Here is a 17295-nt window from a genome sequence, read left to right on the forward strand (position 1 = left end):
AGTGGATCTAGAGTTAGGATCTAGCGTAACATCCAGTTCAGTGCCAATGTTAGCACAAACGATTTGCTCTGTTGATCAAGCTTTCGAAGTGTTATTTGATGCCTTCCAGGATTATTTCAGCTATTTTCTTTGTGACGGCAAGGAGCACGTAGATACCCCTGTAATTGTTACACTCAAACGGGTGCCCTTCTTTGGAATCTTAACAATCATCCTTTTTCTTCACTCTCTTAGAAAGCTCTTGGATTCCCAAAATTAGCGTAACTCTGCAGCTTTCATCCGTTTGATGGCCGAAATGATTTTTCTTCTGCTTGGAGGAACAGTTTGTATCCGGTGACAGTCATTTCATCCACAAGAGCAGGAACCTCATCGGATGTGATACAGTTAAGAATCATGATGAACTCTCCTTTCCGTCTCTTCAGGTACTCATCGTGGATGAGAAGTCGACCGTTAACTTCCCTCACAGGACGATCGAAACATTTGCGACCTAAAGCAAGTTCTTTCGTGATGTAATATATACTTCTGAAATTCTTACGTTCTACGGTATTTTCCGTTTCCCTGACCAGCGCAATAGCAAATTCCCGCCACGCCCGCCATCACTCGCAGCGGTGAATAGAGCTTTCAATCCCTTCCATTCATCGATCCGCTTCGACGGGCACACAGTTCCGTCGTCAGCCAGATTTTATGACGCCCCTTCGAGACGTGGTCGACGTCCTGCGTAGCGCCCGAGAAAAGAGCATTTTTGATGGCGACCCAATTCGCAATGAGGAAGATGGCTCTCCCTCTGTCGAACGACGGCTGGATCATACAGGCGGTTAATATTGAACTTGGGGAGTAGCAATTTATCCACCCTGAGAGAAGCGGCGAACGCGACACGTAAGCAACCATCTGATGGTGGTCCCTTTCGAGGGCGATGTCAGCCTCTCTTGTTACGCGCATACAATAAAAAACCCCTAAGTCTACTCTTGATCGCAATGTGGCCAATCTGATTGCTCGAATGAGGGGGTCGGTCAGTTGAAACCCACTTGGCCTTACACAACAATGGCGAGCTGCAGAAACTAATCGTCCAAAAAATAAACACACATAATACCCGCATTACCCAAGGAAATCGCTTGTTTATGGTGGGTCGACATGAAAATCCGAAAAAAAAAATGTTGAAAAGGATCAAAGGTCCCTATTTCACAATAACGTCATATTTTCAGTCATCATCACTTCGACTGAGTAGTTTTTAAACGAAGGAATCTTTCAACCCCAGAAACAAGCTTTACTAAATTAGGGTTTACAAAACTAATAACTGATGATATCTTTCCACCTATAACTCTCTCAACCTGAATAAGGTTCGAAATATAATCTTATGCGTGAATATCAGCTCTGCATGCCAAATAATTCCAACTTTTAATCTAAACGCTCGCAAACACTATTTCATTTGTTATATAGCAATCGAAAAAATATTTTTAAATAAAACTTACCCGTATTTTCCAATAAAGTCTTGGGAGTATTTGGGCGGTTAATAATCATTATCAAATCCTTCAATACAAGAAGAGCATAGGGTTTTGTGTCCTCACCTACGGAGCAAATGAAAACATTGTAAGGGACAAGTTCATCTACAATTGGCATTCACTCACCTAATTTCATACATATCTCTCCGATTGCCCATGTTGCATTATTACAAACTGAAATATAATCTGGATTTAAATTTCGACCAAGGATCGGAAAGAATTCCGGCATATAAGGGCGAACATGCTGGAAACATGCTTTTGTTAAATCACCCAGTAATGCAAACGAGGATTGTCGAACCTAAAATTGGAGAATGCAGATTGAAGTTTATTGCCCGACGAGTTCAAAATACAGTCACATTACCTCCGGCAGTACATCCTGCATGCATTGGAATAATAACTGCATAATATTGCTGTTTGCAACTAATGATTCAATGTGTCCGTCCAGGCCTTCAGCGAGCCCTGAAAGTAAATCCAGAGCAACAATCATCCTTTCTTTGTCTGGTTGTTCATATTGTCCGGGATTCTGTTTATTGGCCTATTGAATGGAAACTTTAATCATTAACATATGGACACACATTACTGTCGAAAGCCTCACCATATCCTGGTTTATCGTTTGTTCTATCAGTGAAATGCACCTCCTATATACAGGTTCGCAGTACGGCAAGAAGCCAGACTGAAGGGCAGTTGCAATACTGGACAAACACTGAAAATTGCCACTTTGTTGGTTTGTTTTTTAGTTGCAAAATAAACAATAATTTACCTCTAGAAGCGGGAATAAGTCTTTGTCATCATCCTTGAGCATATTCCACTTTTGGATCAGAGGCGGCATTAAGATATTTATGTAAGCTGGCGTATTCAAATGATGTCCAACAGAATCTGCTAAAGTCCCAACTGCATCGTATAATATCAGTAAATTTTTGTGTTGATATTTGGAAAAAGCGAAAACTAGAGTCTTAAGAATATATTCTAAATATGGAACTAGTTCTGTGCAAGCCTCTTCTTCTAGTGTTGCAAATGCCGAGCATGCAGCCTCCTGGACACGTTTGTTGGCATCCAAAATCCGCTTCAATAGCTCCTCCATCAATGGTTTCAGATATTGATCATGCGGCTGATTCACAACCCAATTGGCATATCGGGACAACGTCCAACAGGTTATTGAGCGAACTAATGCTTTCTTGTCAGACAGACACGATATCAGATATGGAATTAATTCTGGCAAATGCGGAATCATCCCTTGCATACAACCCTCAGCTATCGCACCCAGAGCCAAAATTCCCGTCTCTTTTATGACCCATTCTTGGTGGAAAAGTGTTTCTTTCAGAATTGGCAATACGACAGGCAGACAGTCTTCTCTAAATACATTAGCAAGAACGTCTAACGCAGCCGCACTACATTTTCGTAAATTCCATTCGGAAAGCGAACTGTCATCATCCATTCCATCATCGTCATCGTCTTCGTCGTCAGGGGCGTCTTCTGATTTTAATGTGTGCTTGGATTTATGGAAACGTGGTTTGATGTCTTCCTCTCGATCGGGAATCATTTCATCTTCTTCAATATTACCCTAGAAATTGTCAATATTTTAATAGAGTCATTATTAGCATTGAACATTTTCATTATAGCAACTATTCATACCTTCAGAAGAATAATATCGATTTCTGAATACCGCATACCACGAACTAAAATCGGAACAAGTCTCGGTAAATAAGATGCTAAAACCTCCTTGCAGACACTTTGCTCTGCGAGAGTTAACCAAAACTCGGATGCTTCCAAAGCAACAGTTTCGTCTGCATCTTGCGTCCTCAGTAACATATATTCAATAATTTGGCCCATATGCGGTAATAAGCGATCCATGCGCACTTCAAGCAACATCACTAAACCACGGCACACATTTCGTCGAACTTCGTGATCATCATCCGCCGACAACTGGAACAAATTCTCGATAAACGTATCAATGTGCAACATGATTGCCTGCGATCTGTTTATTATAAACTGATTGATACAAGCGATAGCATGAGATCGAATTTTAGGGCTTGTATGGTTGAAAAATTGTAAAAATTTTGGGATTAGGATATTCAGTGGTCTGTTCAGTTCTGCACTGTCCAATGTGTCGGCGGAATCTTCGCAAATTTTTTGCAATGCTCCAAACGCTCCTTCGCATACATTATAGTCTTGGGAGTCTAGCATTTCACATAATGCCGGTAAAAGTTGTGGCCAGTTTATCAGTCCTCCATTGCTGGCAATTGTTGTAATAAGAATTCCAACAGTTGCTCGGATTAATGGGGACAGGTCGCCAACCGCCATCAGACATTCTTGTTTGATGTACTCGATGATTTCCGGTTGTAAAGTGTTGCCGTGTACTCGAATATTGTTCTTCAATATCAATCCACTGAGTGAGCGTGTCGGTTCATCTTCTGATTTCAATTTGGTCAATACATATATGAGATAGTTATTAAAATCTGGATATTGATTAAGTTCCTCTAGTTTCTGAAAATAATGAATGAAATAAGGTTGCAATTCAAAAAGTAGCTTCTATTTATTAGGAATAAGCAGAAGACGGTTGATAAATTATTCGGGTTTAAGGATCCGGGAAACAGTTCTTTTTCTGAATACATGTAAACAAGTCAGGGAAACCGGAAGCTGGACGCTCGAGGTATGAAAGATTTTGTTTTAACTCTTATTTCAGAAAATATATAATGTTTCACTTCAAGTTTGCACATTTTAATCCCTCACTCACACATTTGAAATTTAGGTCGAAACTAAAATCTGCCTGTGAAAGTACTAATTGAGACCTTTAATTTTAATTGTTTCCTAACACGGATACATTCGGTAAAAAAAAAGTTTTAGATCGACTCTTTGTATTTATGGGGAGCGTCACTTTAAACTCCATGTCATTGTGTGTGTGGGATTCACTAGTTCGTAGATGTCCACCAAATTTCATTTGAATCGGTGCAAACGTTTATAAGAAAAGTGCGTATGACAGACACACAGTAAACCGATTTTGATAAAGTTTTATTTTACACAACACCTTAAAAATGGTTTATTCTAAAAGCTACAAATGAGTACGAGCTCTACTTTTGTAATTTATGACGAGACATTTCTATATTTACCGTGCATGAATTTCTCATTTAGGTCATTTTTAAATAATTTGCGACTCAGTTTTTTCAATACTACAGGAAGACTGGTTTTAGGACTAACTCACTAACAATTAATTCTGTCTGATTACGCTTCTCACAAAGGAAGTGGACGATTTTTGCCAATTGTGGGTCTTACTTTGGTGAACGTGACAATGTTCTCCGCACTAGACAGGTTCTTGCTATGCTAACAAAGTGATAGAAATTATTTGAGAAAGTCTGTGAATTTTGTTACCTTAGTCGCCAGTATGCATGTCGAGTTGGTCTGGCCTAAATGACCTTATGGGCTCAGGAATTTTGCCCACAGTTCTTGCCTTACGAACCAGTTTGAAGAGATGAGCTATATGTTTGTTGATAGATTTTCGAATACATAATGTGATTGTGGTTCGTCAGAGAACATAACTCGAATTATTCCAGAATTTTTGATTTTCCCAAATACAGTAGATAAATAATTCGTTACTGTTATAAACACATTGTAATAAAAAGATTCGAAAGGCATCATCCACATTCTACTCTACACTAACTCCTTCTATGGGACTAGAAATTGCAGCAAGTGAGTGAAATATCCCCAAGGAGTGAATATGTGCAAAGTGGTTTTCAAGATATCCTTTTAGTAGTGAGGGGCAAATGATCACAAGACGTTAAGTGAAACGTACGATCAGAAAATGAATGGGTTGCTCAAACCATAAAGCTCTTACATCAACGAATTGTGAGAGGATGCGTGACTAACCCTAAAGGGGGCGTGCTTTTAATGGTGGGAAATACAACTCTTTGATGAGTCGACTCTTTTCGACGCACCCATTTTGTTGAGCCACTGCAAGAGTGCGTCAAACGAATCAGCACTATTTTTTACCTCATCTATAGCGATACTACCAGCTATTTCACAATTTCCTCTTGAAAAATTAAAAAGCAACAATAAAATGCATCTGAATTAAGGTGACAACAAAAATGCTTACCATCAAAGAAAGTTTACGTTATTACGAAAAACATTACAAAAGGAACTAATTAATAAAATATATGTTTGTGTATATGCACGGCATGCTGATGTTTGTTGCTTCAATTGAAATTGAATTGAGGTTCGGAAATTACTAACCGAGACCTTTCACTTGATACCCCACATGACTATATTTGATCAAAAAAAATTTACACTCTTTTTGTATGTATGTAAGGATGTAACTCACTGTATGCGTGAGCGTTCACAGTTCCCACCTTTCCACCAAATTTAGTGCCAACTGCTGCTACAGTCTCCGCTAAAAATGCGTGTGACGGACAGATAGACAGGCCTTATTGCATTTAGCACAACACAAATTGACAAAAATTGGCGTGAGACCCCTAAGAAGAGTGCTTCATAGCTTGGTGCAAAGCAAAGCAGAAAGCAAAGGGTGGCAACACTAAACATTAATATAAAAAAATAATAATAAATAAATATTACTCCGCCTTAGCCGGTACCAAGCTCTGACTTGGTGATTCGGTCGGGCTCCCGTAATGGGCAGCACGGCTTCGAAATCGCTAGTATTGGGCATTGCTCCGCCTGCTGCAACTGTTTCGCCACAATCTGTTGCGACCACTTCAGCAGGTTCACGTAGGCAGTGAATGAACTGGAGTGAAGCAATGAATCTCTTCAGCATCCGCCTTTACTACGAAATAACAGCGGGGGCAGGTATAACATCTTAACACCCCTTTTTGCCCCAGAGATTCGTGGAGCGTTTCCCGCAATTCGCGGACTTGACTGTGTAGTGAGTCGCAACTAATACCGAGGTCATCGACAAAAATGATGGCCAAGAGTCGATGGGGGCAGAAGCTGGCAATGCCAGCAGACGGGTGAGAAACGAACTAAACCATCTCCAATGAAACACCGGTAGTTGAAAATCTGGATAAACTAAAGCAGAAACTTTCTGTCATATTCAGTCAATTACGACGGTATGGCGAAAGTCATACAGACATGTCCAGAATGCAACTTACGCGAGGAACTAGCTGGAGGAATTTCCACCCTTCCTCATTGTGGGAATTTCCTACCTTGTTCCTTAAAAAGACACGATGCAGGATCCCGCGGACACAAGCCCGACTACTTGCTTACTAACCCTCTACAAATTCATAACGTCCATTATTAGAATGGTCAATGCGCATCTCGAGACAGCAAGATTCTGTCCGAGGAGCAGAAGGGCTGCCGAGTTGAGTCAAAGGGTTCCAAAGAGCAACTCATTATCGACTCGGTAGTTGTAGCAACTAGAGTCCAAAAAAGTCTCCTTAGCGGCTATATCGATTATGCCAAGGCTTTCGACAGCATCCCGCATACCTGGCTAATCGATATCCTACATCTGTATCGCATTGATTCGAAACTAATAAAGTTTTTGGCGACAGTAATTCAGGGGTGACATATCCCCTTATTACGTGCTAAGTACAAGCTGACGCACTTGATGTACTTAGATGACAGCAAGCTGTGTGCTGGTACTGACGAAAACCCTAGAAGTCTGTTGCGAAGAGGAGACATGTCCAACCGTGATATTCGAATGCAAGTTGGATTAGACAAGTGTCCGCCAAGTGGCTGCCACCCGAGCTTATAAAAAGTACATAATGAAAGAGCGAGTGGAAAATGATCAGTGTAGAATGTGTTAGAGACATTTAACCACCTCATTGCAGCCATAATGCTGTAGGCGATTCATCAAAACCTTGCATACAAGCACGGGCTGATCAAGGGAACATGTCCGGTTTACCGATATGAGCCGCAAGCAATACTTGATAGTTCTGTTTACAGCATGTATTAGGACCGGCAAGTTCTAACTGATCGGCACATACCACATAACAAGGCTGATGTGCTGGTAGTTGACAAGACGGTTCGCTCCGCGTATAATAGCAACATTGAAGGAAATGCGTGGGGAAGGAGGTGAACTATAAGCCACTAGCTCGAATCAAAGAAATTTGGCGTCTCGAGAAAGTTATTGCAGTTCCCATAATATTGTCAGCTACAGGTATTGTACCAAAATCACTCATGGCTTCCCTTGATGTTCTGAGACTCTCACACAGTCTGGTCCAAATCATACAGAAATACACCATTCCGCATACATGTTCGATGTTGCGGGAAGATCTCGACGGATTCTCCCATTAACTTACAACTAGGACTCGTCCGAGTCGAAATGCTTGGCATGCTAAAATTAGGTCAATTTCGGCACCTGCCTAGATTGTGACAACTCGGAAAAAGATGTTTATTTGTAATTTTTTGGCTCGGGACTGTATATCGTCATTGTGGGCGATCTTAATGGGGATGTGGATGAAAAGGCAGAAGGCAAGATGGCATGAGGGAAAAGGTCTTGGAGCATGCAATGAGGGTGGCGGTCGTATAGTTGATTTTGCGGACCCTCGCGATCTTATACATGATTTATCAAACGATTGTCTCACCAGAAAATGAACTCACGCGATTACCAAACATTACGAATATCAACACCTGACGACATCGTATCTGAGCTGTGGAAAGCGAATGGCTGGGACCTAACATTTCTTCCGAATTACTGAGCGTAGAACACCATTTGAATGGCAAGAAAGCACTACGTCTCAGCAGAATGTTCAAATTATCATCCGATCCGGTTACTGTCCCATACCGCATTCTTATCTAACTATTCGTAACATTGTTCAAATAACCGAGAATCAAGCCGGGTTGGTCAAGAGTTGCGAAACTGCTGATGCAATATATATATGCTACCTTATGTAGACGAAAGCTGATCTTGAGGAACTTTATCAAAAATTGATTGATCACCTCGTGCAACTCAATCTTAGACTGAATCTCAATAAAACAAATGTTTTTCCCAAAACTGCGCGATTTAATTATCTCGGATCAATGCTATTAGACAGTGGTAAACGTGGTACGTTTAACCCATTCCACACGGCGAGCGCACTGACGCGTCATGGAGTCCATTTCGAGACACTGACAGCGCGCTCGTGCGGATCCCCTCCCTTACTCAGCCACGGAGCGCTCACAAACGCGTCCTCCTTTAGTTTCGTTTAAACGTTTGTAGAGTGAACAGGGTTTGACGAAAGCTTTCAGTTTCTTGGGTGACCTTGTGTCGTTGGCCGTTTCGAAATCCGTGCAGCACAATATTTTTTAGAGAAATTTCCGTTTGTGGTAAGTTTTAATAGGCTGTTTATTATTTTACTTTTTTCTATAATATTAATTCGTAATTTATATTAACGTAAAATCTTTGCCGTGAATGTTTTAGGCCATGGTTCGGCCCAGACGGACGTTTTCTGATGTTAAATTAATTATCAATGATTTTTTAACTATTTTTACTGCTACTAACTTGGCCTAACAATGCCGATCCCGTAGTAAAAAATTTACCGTCGGATAAGAAAGTCCGAAAAAAATGCAGTTCCAGAATGAAGCCACCAAAATGGCTGCCGTGTTGAATGGGTTAAGAAATTGCTTTATGCGTTAGCAAAATTTGGGTGAAATGGCGATCCACAAAGTGTTTTCTTTGTAATCGACATATTTATGAACGTCTCAAATCCAAGAATTTCCGCAGTACCTCTTTCGCCCCGTCGCCTTCTATGGTTATAAATTCTGGCAGACTATAAAAGACAATGAACGGTGTTTCGCGGTAGTGGAAGATTTTGCGTTAGATCAGTGGAGTAGCACGCCATGAACACATTTGAAATTAGGATAACCGGTGAGGGGTTGCCGCGAACACGGAAAAATTGCAAGAACAACGTATGCGATGGCATGGACACATAATTTGCGCTGACGAGAAATCACTTGCCAAGTTTAATTTGATCATAAAAGTCGATGAGGGACGACCAAAAGACCGGCCGAAACAACGACAGCTTAAAACGATGGATGGTGACTTGAAAGTCTCACGACCGACCGATCAGATATTTGTCCTCAAAATAGCCCAACCCCGCTTCCGAACGGGACAAGTTCTGAAGAAGAAAGGTCGAGTAGCAAATATAATTTTTTAAGATTCCTATGCCCTAAATCGGCATCTAGGAACGTAAAATATATCTTTTCAACTCATTTTTTGCATCAACAACGGCGCAACAAGCGGTATCCGGTCTAGGACTGCCTTAATAAGGAACTCCAGACATCCCGGTTTTGCGCCGAGGCCCACCAATTCGATATCCCTAAAAGCTGTCTGGCGGCCTGGCCTACGCTATCGCTCCATCTTAGGCAGGGTCTGCCTCGTCTTCTTTTTTTACCATAGATTTTGTTGGGGGGGCTGGATCATCCTCATCCATACGGATTAAGTGACCCTCCCATCGTAACCTATTGAGCCGGATTTTATCCACAACCTGACGGTCATTGTATCGCTCATAGATTTCGTCGTTATGTAGGCTACGGAATCGTCCATCCTCATGTAGGGGGCCAAAAATTCTTCGGATGATTCTTCTCTCGAACGCGGCCAAGAGTTCGCAATTTTTCTTGCTAAAAACCCAAGTCCCCGAGGAATACCTGAGGACTGGCAAGATCATTGTCTTGTATAGTAAGAGCTTTGACCTTATGGTGAGACGTTTCGAGCGGAACAGTTTTTGTAAGCTGGAATAGGCTCTTTTGGCTAACAACCGTGCGCGAATTTCATCATCGTAGCTGTTATCAGTTAACTCCGCCATGCTATTAACATAGTATGCTGGTCCCAAGCCCAGGCAAAGGAGGAGGGTTTGAGGCAACGTACTCTGTACTATCCCCAGCAAAACAAAAATAAAATGCTGAGATCAGGGAAAGAGATAAATAGAGTATAGTTGGAGTTATCCTACTATGCTAAATCCTACCTGATCTTTCTTGGTGACAGGCCCCGCGATAGGTCGACCAAGAAAATGCATAGAATGTCGTTACAAATATGATGATCGGATTGAGTCACAAGCCTCGGAGAAATGCTAGGGCGTCCACCTCAGTCGACGCGGCAGGACGGGCCCCGGTCCTGTCGAGAAATGGGCAAGGGTTCTTGACGCATGAACGGCGTCAGGACATAAGCAAGTTAGTCCGCACACAACGAACAAAACAAATACGTGTCTGCACGCTAAATGTTGGTACCCTAACTGCAAAGACCGAGGAACTCGCAAGAGCCCTTCGAAAAAGGTGCATTGACATCTGCGCTCTGCAAGAAACCCGATGGTCTGGTGCCAAAAGCTGCGACATTGAACGCGAACGCGGTAAAAATGGTTACAAACTTCTCTATTTTGGTAACCCACACACTCAATATGGTGTTGACATTGCCATCTCAGAGGGTTTCCGTGATGCCATTAAAGAAGTCGAACGATTTGATGATCGGCTGATGAAGCTCACCATTATATCAGCTGATCGCACTATTCACTTCTTCACCGCGTATGCACCACAGACAGGTCGACCTGATGCCGAGAAAGATGCCTTCTGGCAACTTCTCGATGAAAAGACTTGTCACGTGCCTGCTGACGATTACATAATCATTGCCGGCGACCTTAATGGTCATGTGGGTGAAAAGGCAGACGGTAACAGGTGCCATGGGGGAAAGAGGTTCGGAGCGCACAATGAGGGTGGCGAGCGTATAATCGATTTTGCGGACACCCATGACCTTGTACTTATGAATACATGGTTCATCAAACGATTGTCTCATCTTCCCACATTTTATAGTGGGAACAGTAAAACGCAAATCGACTATATCCTCGTAAGACGCCAACATTTTACCACTGTCACTGATTGTAAAGTCGTTCCCTATGAGACCATTGCATCTCAACATCGGCCGTTGATTGCCGTCCTGCGAATTAAGCCACCGATAAAACAGCATGAGGAACGCACTGGCCCGCCGCGCATTAAATGGTGGCGATTTGGTGAGAAGAAAGAAGAAACGATCTCACTCATACGATTGCCAACCATTATGAATGTGGAAGAATCATGGAACCAAATGAAAGACACGATCCACAAAGTGGCCTCTGCACCAAGCCGGGTAAGCGGTACATCAACCGAGATACTTGGCTTTGGAATGATGATGTTGAAATGAAGGTCCGTGAAAAGAAACGCCTCTACCACAAATTTCTCGACGATAAAACGCCTGCTAATTGGCAAATTTATAAGAATGCCAACCGGGAAGCAAAGAAAGCGGTCGCTGTCACCCGAGCGAACCATTCCAAAAATCTTTACGATAAACTGGACACTCGGGATGGCGAGAGAGATCTGTATCGACTTGCTAAAAGCCGTAATGAACGCACACAGGATATCGAACCCTTCTGTTGTGTTAATGACAAGAACCGTACTTTGCTTACCAACCATCGAGCCGCAACGGATAGATGGTGAGAATACTTCGAGCAGATTTAAACTGAAGAATTTGCTCATCCTACACTTCCACAATCATTGCCGACATTTAGAGCAGTTCCACCAGTCAGCGCAACTGAAGTCGAGGAGGCAATAAAACAAATGAAATCGAGGAAACAAACAGGACCTGACGACATCGCATCTGAGCTCTGAAAAGCGAAGAGCTGGGACCCAACACTGTGGCTCAGTGAATTCTTTAACCGGGTTATTCAGGAAGGAAGAACACCATCTGACTGGCAAGAAAGTACCACTGTTCCAATATGGAAAGAGAAAGGTAGCCCAGCAGAATGTTCAAATTACCATCCTATCCGGTTACATTCCCATACCATGAAGATTTTTGAACGCATTCTTGACGACCGTATTCGCGAAATCGTTGAAATAACCGTGAATCAAGCCGGATTTGTCAAGAACTGCGGAACTACTGACGCAATACACGCTGCGCGATTACTCATGGAAAAACACCGTGAGAAGCATCGCCCTCTTTACACTGCATTTCTGGATCTAGAGAAAGCGTTTGACCATGTACCACACGAACTCATCTGGTATGCTTTACGACAACACTTCGTGCCAGAAGAACTCGTGCGCTGGGTTCAATTTCTCTACCATGATCCGAAAAGTAAAGTTCGAAGTATGGCGGGTGTATCAAAACTGCTTCGTGTCTCTGTTGGTGTTCATCAAGGAAACGCCCTCTCACCAGTCCTCTTTGTTCTTGTTATAGACACCGTCACACGGGATATCCAACGTCCAGCGCCCTACGCACTGCTTTATGCAGATGATGTTTTCCTAGCATCCGATAGCAAAAATGATCGCGAGCAACTTGTTCAAAAATGGAATGATCGCCTCATGCAACACGGTCTCAGATTGAATTTAAACAAAACTGAATTTTTGACGACCGATCCCCATGACACAGGCACAATCACTGTTAGCGGCAGTGATCTGCCCAGAACTGAGCGATTTAAATACCTCGGGTCAACGCTATCAGCCAATGGAGAGCTGCGTTATGAAATTGCTTCACGCATTAACGTAACCTGGATGAAGTAGCGTTCCACAACTGGAGTTCTTTGTGATCGACGTATCAACGAACGTCTCAAATCTAAAATTTACCGCAATGTCGTCCATCCAGTCGCTCTCTATGGTTCTGAGTGTTGGCCGACCATAAAGGACAATGAACGGCGTCTTGCGGTAATGGAGACGAAGATGCTACGTTGGACTAGTGGCGTCACACGTTTAGATCACATCCGAAATGAGGATATCCGCGATCGTTATGGGGTTGCACCGATCGTGGAAAAGTTGCGAGAGAGGCGTCTTCGATGGTATGGTCATGCAATTCACTTGCCAAGATTGGTCTGAACATTGAAGTCGATGGTAAGCGACCAAAAGGCAGACCTAAGCAACGGTGGCTTGATACGCTGGATGGGGATTTGAAAGCCTCGAGATTGCACCCAGATCAGGCATTCGATAGAGCCAAATGGCGAAGCCGATCACGACGAGTCGACCCCACTTGTGAACGGGACAAAGGCTGAAGAAAAAGAAGAAGAGCTGTTATCAGTTGTGATTTTCGACCCTAGATAGGAGAAATTGTCAACGGTCTTACAGTTGTAGTCTCCTATCTTTATTCTTCCCGTTTGACCAGTGCGGTTCAATGTTGTTGATTGGTTGGTTTTCGGTGCTTACGTTGCCACCATATACTTTGTCTTGCCTTCACTGATCTCGCGCCGCCTGCTCGATCTGGGTGAAGGCAGTTTGTACGTCTCGGGTCGTTCTCCCCATGATGTCGATATCGTCAGCATAGGCCAGTAGTTGGGGAGACTTGAAGAGGATCGTACCTCTTGCATTTACCTCAGCATCACGGATCACTTTCTCGAGGGCCAAGTTAAAGAGGGCGCATGATAGAGCATCCGTCGTAGACCGTTGTTGATGTCGAATGGTCTTGAGAGTGATCCTGCTGCTTTTATCTGGCCTCGCACATTGGTCAGGGTCAGACTAGTCAGTTTTTTAGGTATTCTTAAATGAACTATAAACCAAACTAAAGACTCACTCAACACAGCACTGTGCAAGAGGCGTATACCACCTTTCATCAAATTATTTATTGCGGGTTCTGCTGAATTATGTGGCCACGAATTTTAATTCAGGTTTTCCCATATCTCATCTTTTAGTCAAGCAGTGCGCAAAATTCGAATTTTCAACGCAATATGTATGCGTATTTATGATTTCATTTGATACCCATTTTACATCGTTTTGTGAGCAAATAATTGCACATCGTCCATAAGTAACCACTCATAAGAGGGGGCACATCTAGGAGTTATTTTATCAAACCTGCAGGCACTATTCTTTGCCCTCTAACTCCTCCCCTGATAGCAATCAAGGAGAGTATTTCATGATTGCCCTGGAAATGTTCGAACTCAAAAATGCATAGAAGCAATCATCACCAAACTTATTGTTTTATTTCTACTGTTTTGTGAGGGAAAACCTAATTGTATAAAGTTTATAATTTGAGATCAATTATCTAATGGTATCATTAGCAAGAAAATAGCTCTATAACGTGAAGATCAGAGGACAAAGGTTGGGGCACTTGGGAAGTCAACTCCGAGAGAACCCTTTGTTTGGAGATGCTGATTACTGGAAAAACTATCAAATTCCTACTTACCAGTTGAACGGATCGTTGGGTTGCAGTGTCCGGCGATTGAGATTCCTTCAAGATCGTTATGATTTGCTGTAAGCCTTCAGGCTGGGGTTCCCACGTCATTTTCTTCCACTCTGCACTCGCCCGAAAAAAAAAAGAAACAAAAACTAGTCAGAATCGTCAACTAAAATCTAACTTTCAAAATTCGTCTGAATAAACAATTCCATTTGATCGTCGCTGCCTTCTCTAATCAAATGTTATGTTTTCACAGAAATAGCTACGAAAAAATGCGTTCGGCAAACCAAATTGAAATTTTTCCCCGAGCTCCTGACACCTAAAAACAAATTTTCTGCACACACCAATTCACAATAGCGCGCCGTCTCTTTTCAATGCCTTTCCATTTAGATTGCAATCCACTGCGATTTTGCGACTTTTTCGCTCGCTCCGATTTTCACGGTTCCACTCTGTCTGCGGTACCGTCGCAAAATGTGCCTTCTTTCTTTTTTCTGTTCATATGTTCCCGTTGCAAAGTGAAAAACACCACCGCCGTGATTACATTCAGCAAAACTTCAATCTCACACCGATCGAAACAGAGTTCTACAAGGGCTCTTTTCACCGGCAATTTTATAAACAATTCTCTTCACTCACCTTCAGGCAAACTTGTAAAAAATATACTTTAGATGATTAGTTAGTATTTGCACGTGCAATAATCACTTTAAAACGCATGGAACTCCCGTAAATTAAATTCAATGACTTGTGGAAAGTTTTTCCACTTGCGACAAGTATACACACCGCAAAGTTATCACGAAGTCTGGTGAATAGTGTTTTGCAGGCAGCAACGGTATGGTGAATTGAGGAGTTCTCATTGTGCCATTGTGAATATTATTAGGGATATTTTCAAACTGCTATAAACAGCATTTTCCACATCAATACAATTATTATAGAGAATTAAAAAAAGTATTATTCTACTTCAGAATTAAGTATAAGTGCCTCCTAATTATATATTTATTCTACCTCAATATGGTTTCTAAGTTAAAAATATTCTGAAAATTGCGAGCATTGCAATTTGAAGAAATCCATTACACGTAGCCAAACAATAAGCTTCGGGCGTTCAAATGAAACACTAAGAGTTTGATATTGAAATAAGCTTTAATCTTCAATATATTTTCACTTAACATTTCTCCAGGGGTTTTTCAATGTATGTGCTCCATCCATAAACTAATTTTCCGAAAGGACTTCAATATACTTCTACGGCTATACTTGCTTCTTCATTTGAAGAAAAAGGAAAGAAAGAAAGAAGGATTCCTAGTGCTAGTTGAAGTACATCTACAAAACCATTTATTTCTTCCCAAAACAGTTCTTTTATTCACGTACTTTCACATCCAGCTAATCAAAAATATTGCATTAATATTCTCCTGTTATTATTCGATCAGTTTGGAGACAATCGACCGAAAATTTTTCTAAAATCCCAAAAACCTGGTATCGTAACCCCTTTTTGAAGAATTTGATGCTTCTGCGTGTTTGAGGCGGCTTTCTCATTACAAAACATTAATCAAGATCTTATTTGCACTACTCACCAACTCCGCCATTCTATTAACATAGTATAGGTAAAGGAGGAGGGTTTGAGGCAACGTACTTCATAGTATCCTCAGTAAAACAAAAATAAAATTCTGAGATCAGGGAAAGAGATAAATAAAGTGTAGGCTCCAGATTTTGGGCTTATAAACAAAGTTAAACGGAGCGAATCTGCTAGCCACTTCGGTCACGCTGCTTCCAGGGTATTTTAAGAGTAATTTTAACTTTGGGTGTAAGCCAGGGATGCAAACTCTACTTATTTATAAGGAGATCTACTTATTTTCGACTCGATCTACTTATCTCCTTATTTTTGCATGAAATCTACTTATTTTTACACGCTATGATTGATTTTTCAATTTTTGCAAAGCGCATAAATAGTCATTGAAGTAGAAGGTTATATTACAACAATTTTCGTTTAGAGTAGAATGGATCTTGATGCTGAACTAAAAACAGTAGTATAAAGACTACCATGGTAGTTCAACGGTCAAGGCTTGTGGCTTGTCACTTGGTTTGTGTATGCATGACATGAGGCCGTGCATGTGTATAAATTGCAGTTGGAAAATGTGTCAAAATGTGTCAGAGTGTGTCATGACATGATTGTGTTTTTTACTTGTTTAACTGTCCGCACTTTGTTTAGCGCCGGTGAGCCGGTCGGTTTCGTTTGAATTCTATGAGATTGGAATTTAAATTTATTCATGTAATCGTAAGCTGCGTAAGTAAGAATTGAAAATTAAGTTTAGCATGTAACTGTAAGAAAGATAATTTTAGGCATGAAAATTAAAAGATTTTTCGAAGTAGTTTCGAAGGACCCGCAGCGGGCATCTTCAAGTTCTGAACCTGACTCGGAAAGCACCGAAGGAATTAATGAAAGTCCGGAAAAGGATAAGGAATGTGAAAAATCGAAAAAGCAGAAATATGAACAAAAGTACGTAAAATACTGGGAAAGTGAATTTAAATGGTTATCTGAGGGAACAAAAGGCTGTCATTATGCATTCTGTAAAGTGTGCTCTGTAGATGTATACATAGGGAAGATGGGTAAAAGTGCAATTAAATCCCATGCAAACACCCAAATACATACAAAAAACGCTGGAACGATTTCATTAAACCTAGTGCAACAAAATATGGAACCATTATTTAGTTCAGCATCCAAGACTGCTATCATTGATGCCGAGATTATGATGGCAGTATTTGTTGCGGAAC

General features: G+C 41.6%; 1 protein-coding gene across 4 annotated transcripts in view; it reads right to left on the bottom strand.

Moving 5' to 3' along the window:
• Nucleotides 1-15339, bottom strand: part of LOC119647791 (transportin-1) — a 35629-nt gene extending 20290 nt beyond the window's left edge. The window contains exons 1-8 of one of the 4 annotated variants that reach the window (XM_038048990.1): nucleotides 15169-15336; nucleotides 14545-14654; nucleotides 3129-3980; nucleotides 2257-3057; nucleotides 2092-2199; nucleotides 1858-2031; nucleotides 1623-1794; nucleotides 1467-1562 (exon numbers count right to left, since the gene is read on the bottom strand). In XM_038048990.1, the coding sequence (XP_037904918.1) occupies nucleotides 1467-1562; nucleotides 1623-1794; nucleotides 1858-2031; nucleotides 2092-2199; nucleotides 2257-3057; nucleotides 3129-3980; nucleotides 14545-14643 (2302 nt within the window). In that variant the 5' untranslated portion in view covers nucleotides 14644-14654; nucleotides 15169-15336. Of the gene's footprint in view, nucleotides 1-1466; nucleotides 1563-1622; nucleotides 1795-1857; nucleotides 2032-2091; nucleotides 2200-2256; nucleotides 3058-3128; nucleotides 3981-14544; nucleotides 14655-14822; nucleotides 15128-15168 lie in introns of those variants that run through there. The other 3 variants (XM_038048989.1, XM_038048988.1, XM_038048991.1) reach the window with 3 other exon arrangements.
• Nucleotides 15340-17295: the final 1956 nt, after the last annotated feature.

Source organism: Hermetia illucens, chromosome 2 (genome assembly GCF_905115235.1).
Source record: "Hermetia illucens chromosome 2, iHerIll2.2.curated.20191125, whole genome shotgun sequence".
NCBI lineage: Eukaryota > Metazoa > Arthropoda > Insecta > Diptera > Stratiomyidae > Hermetia > Hermetia illucens.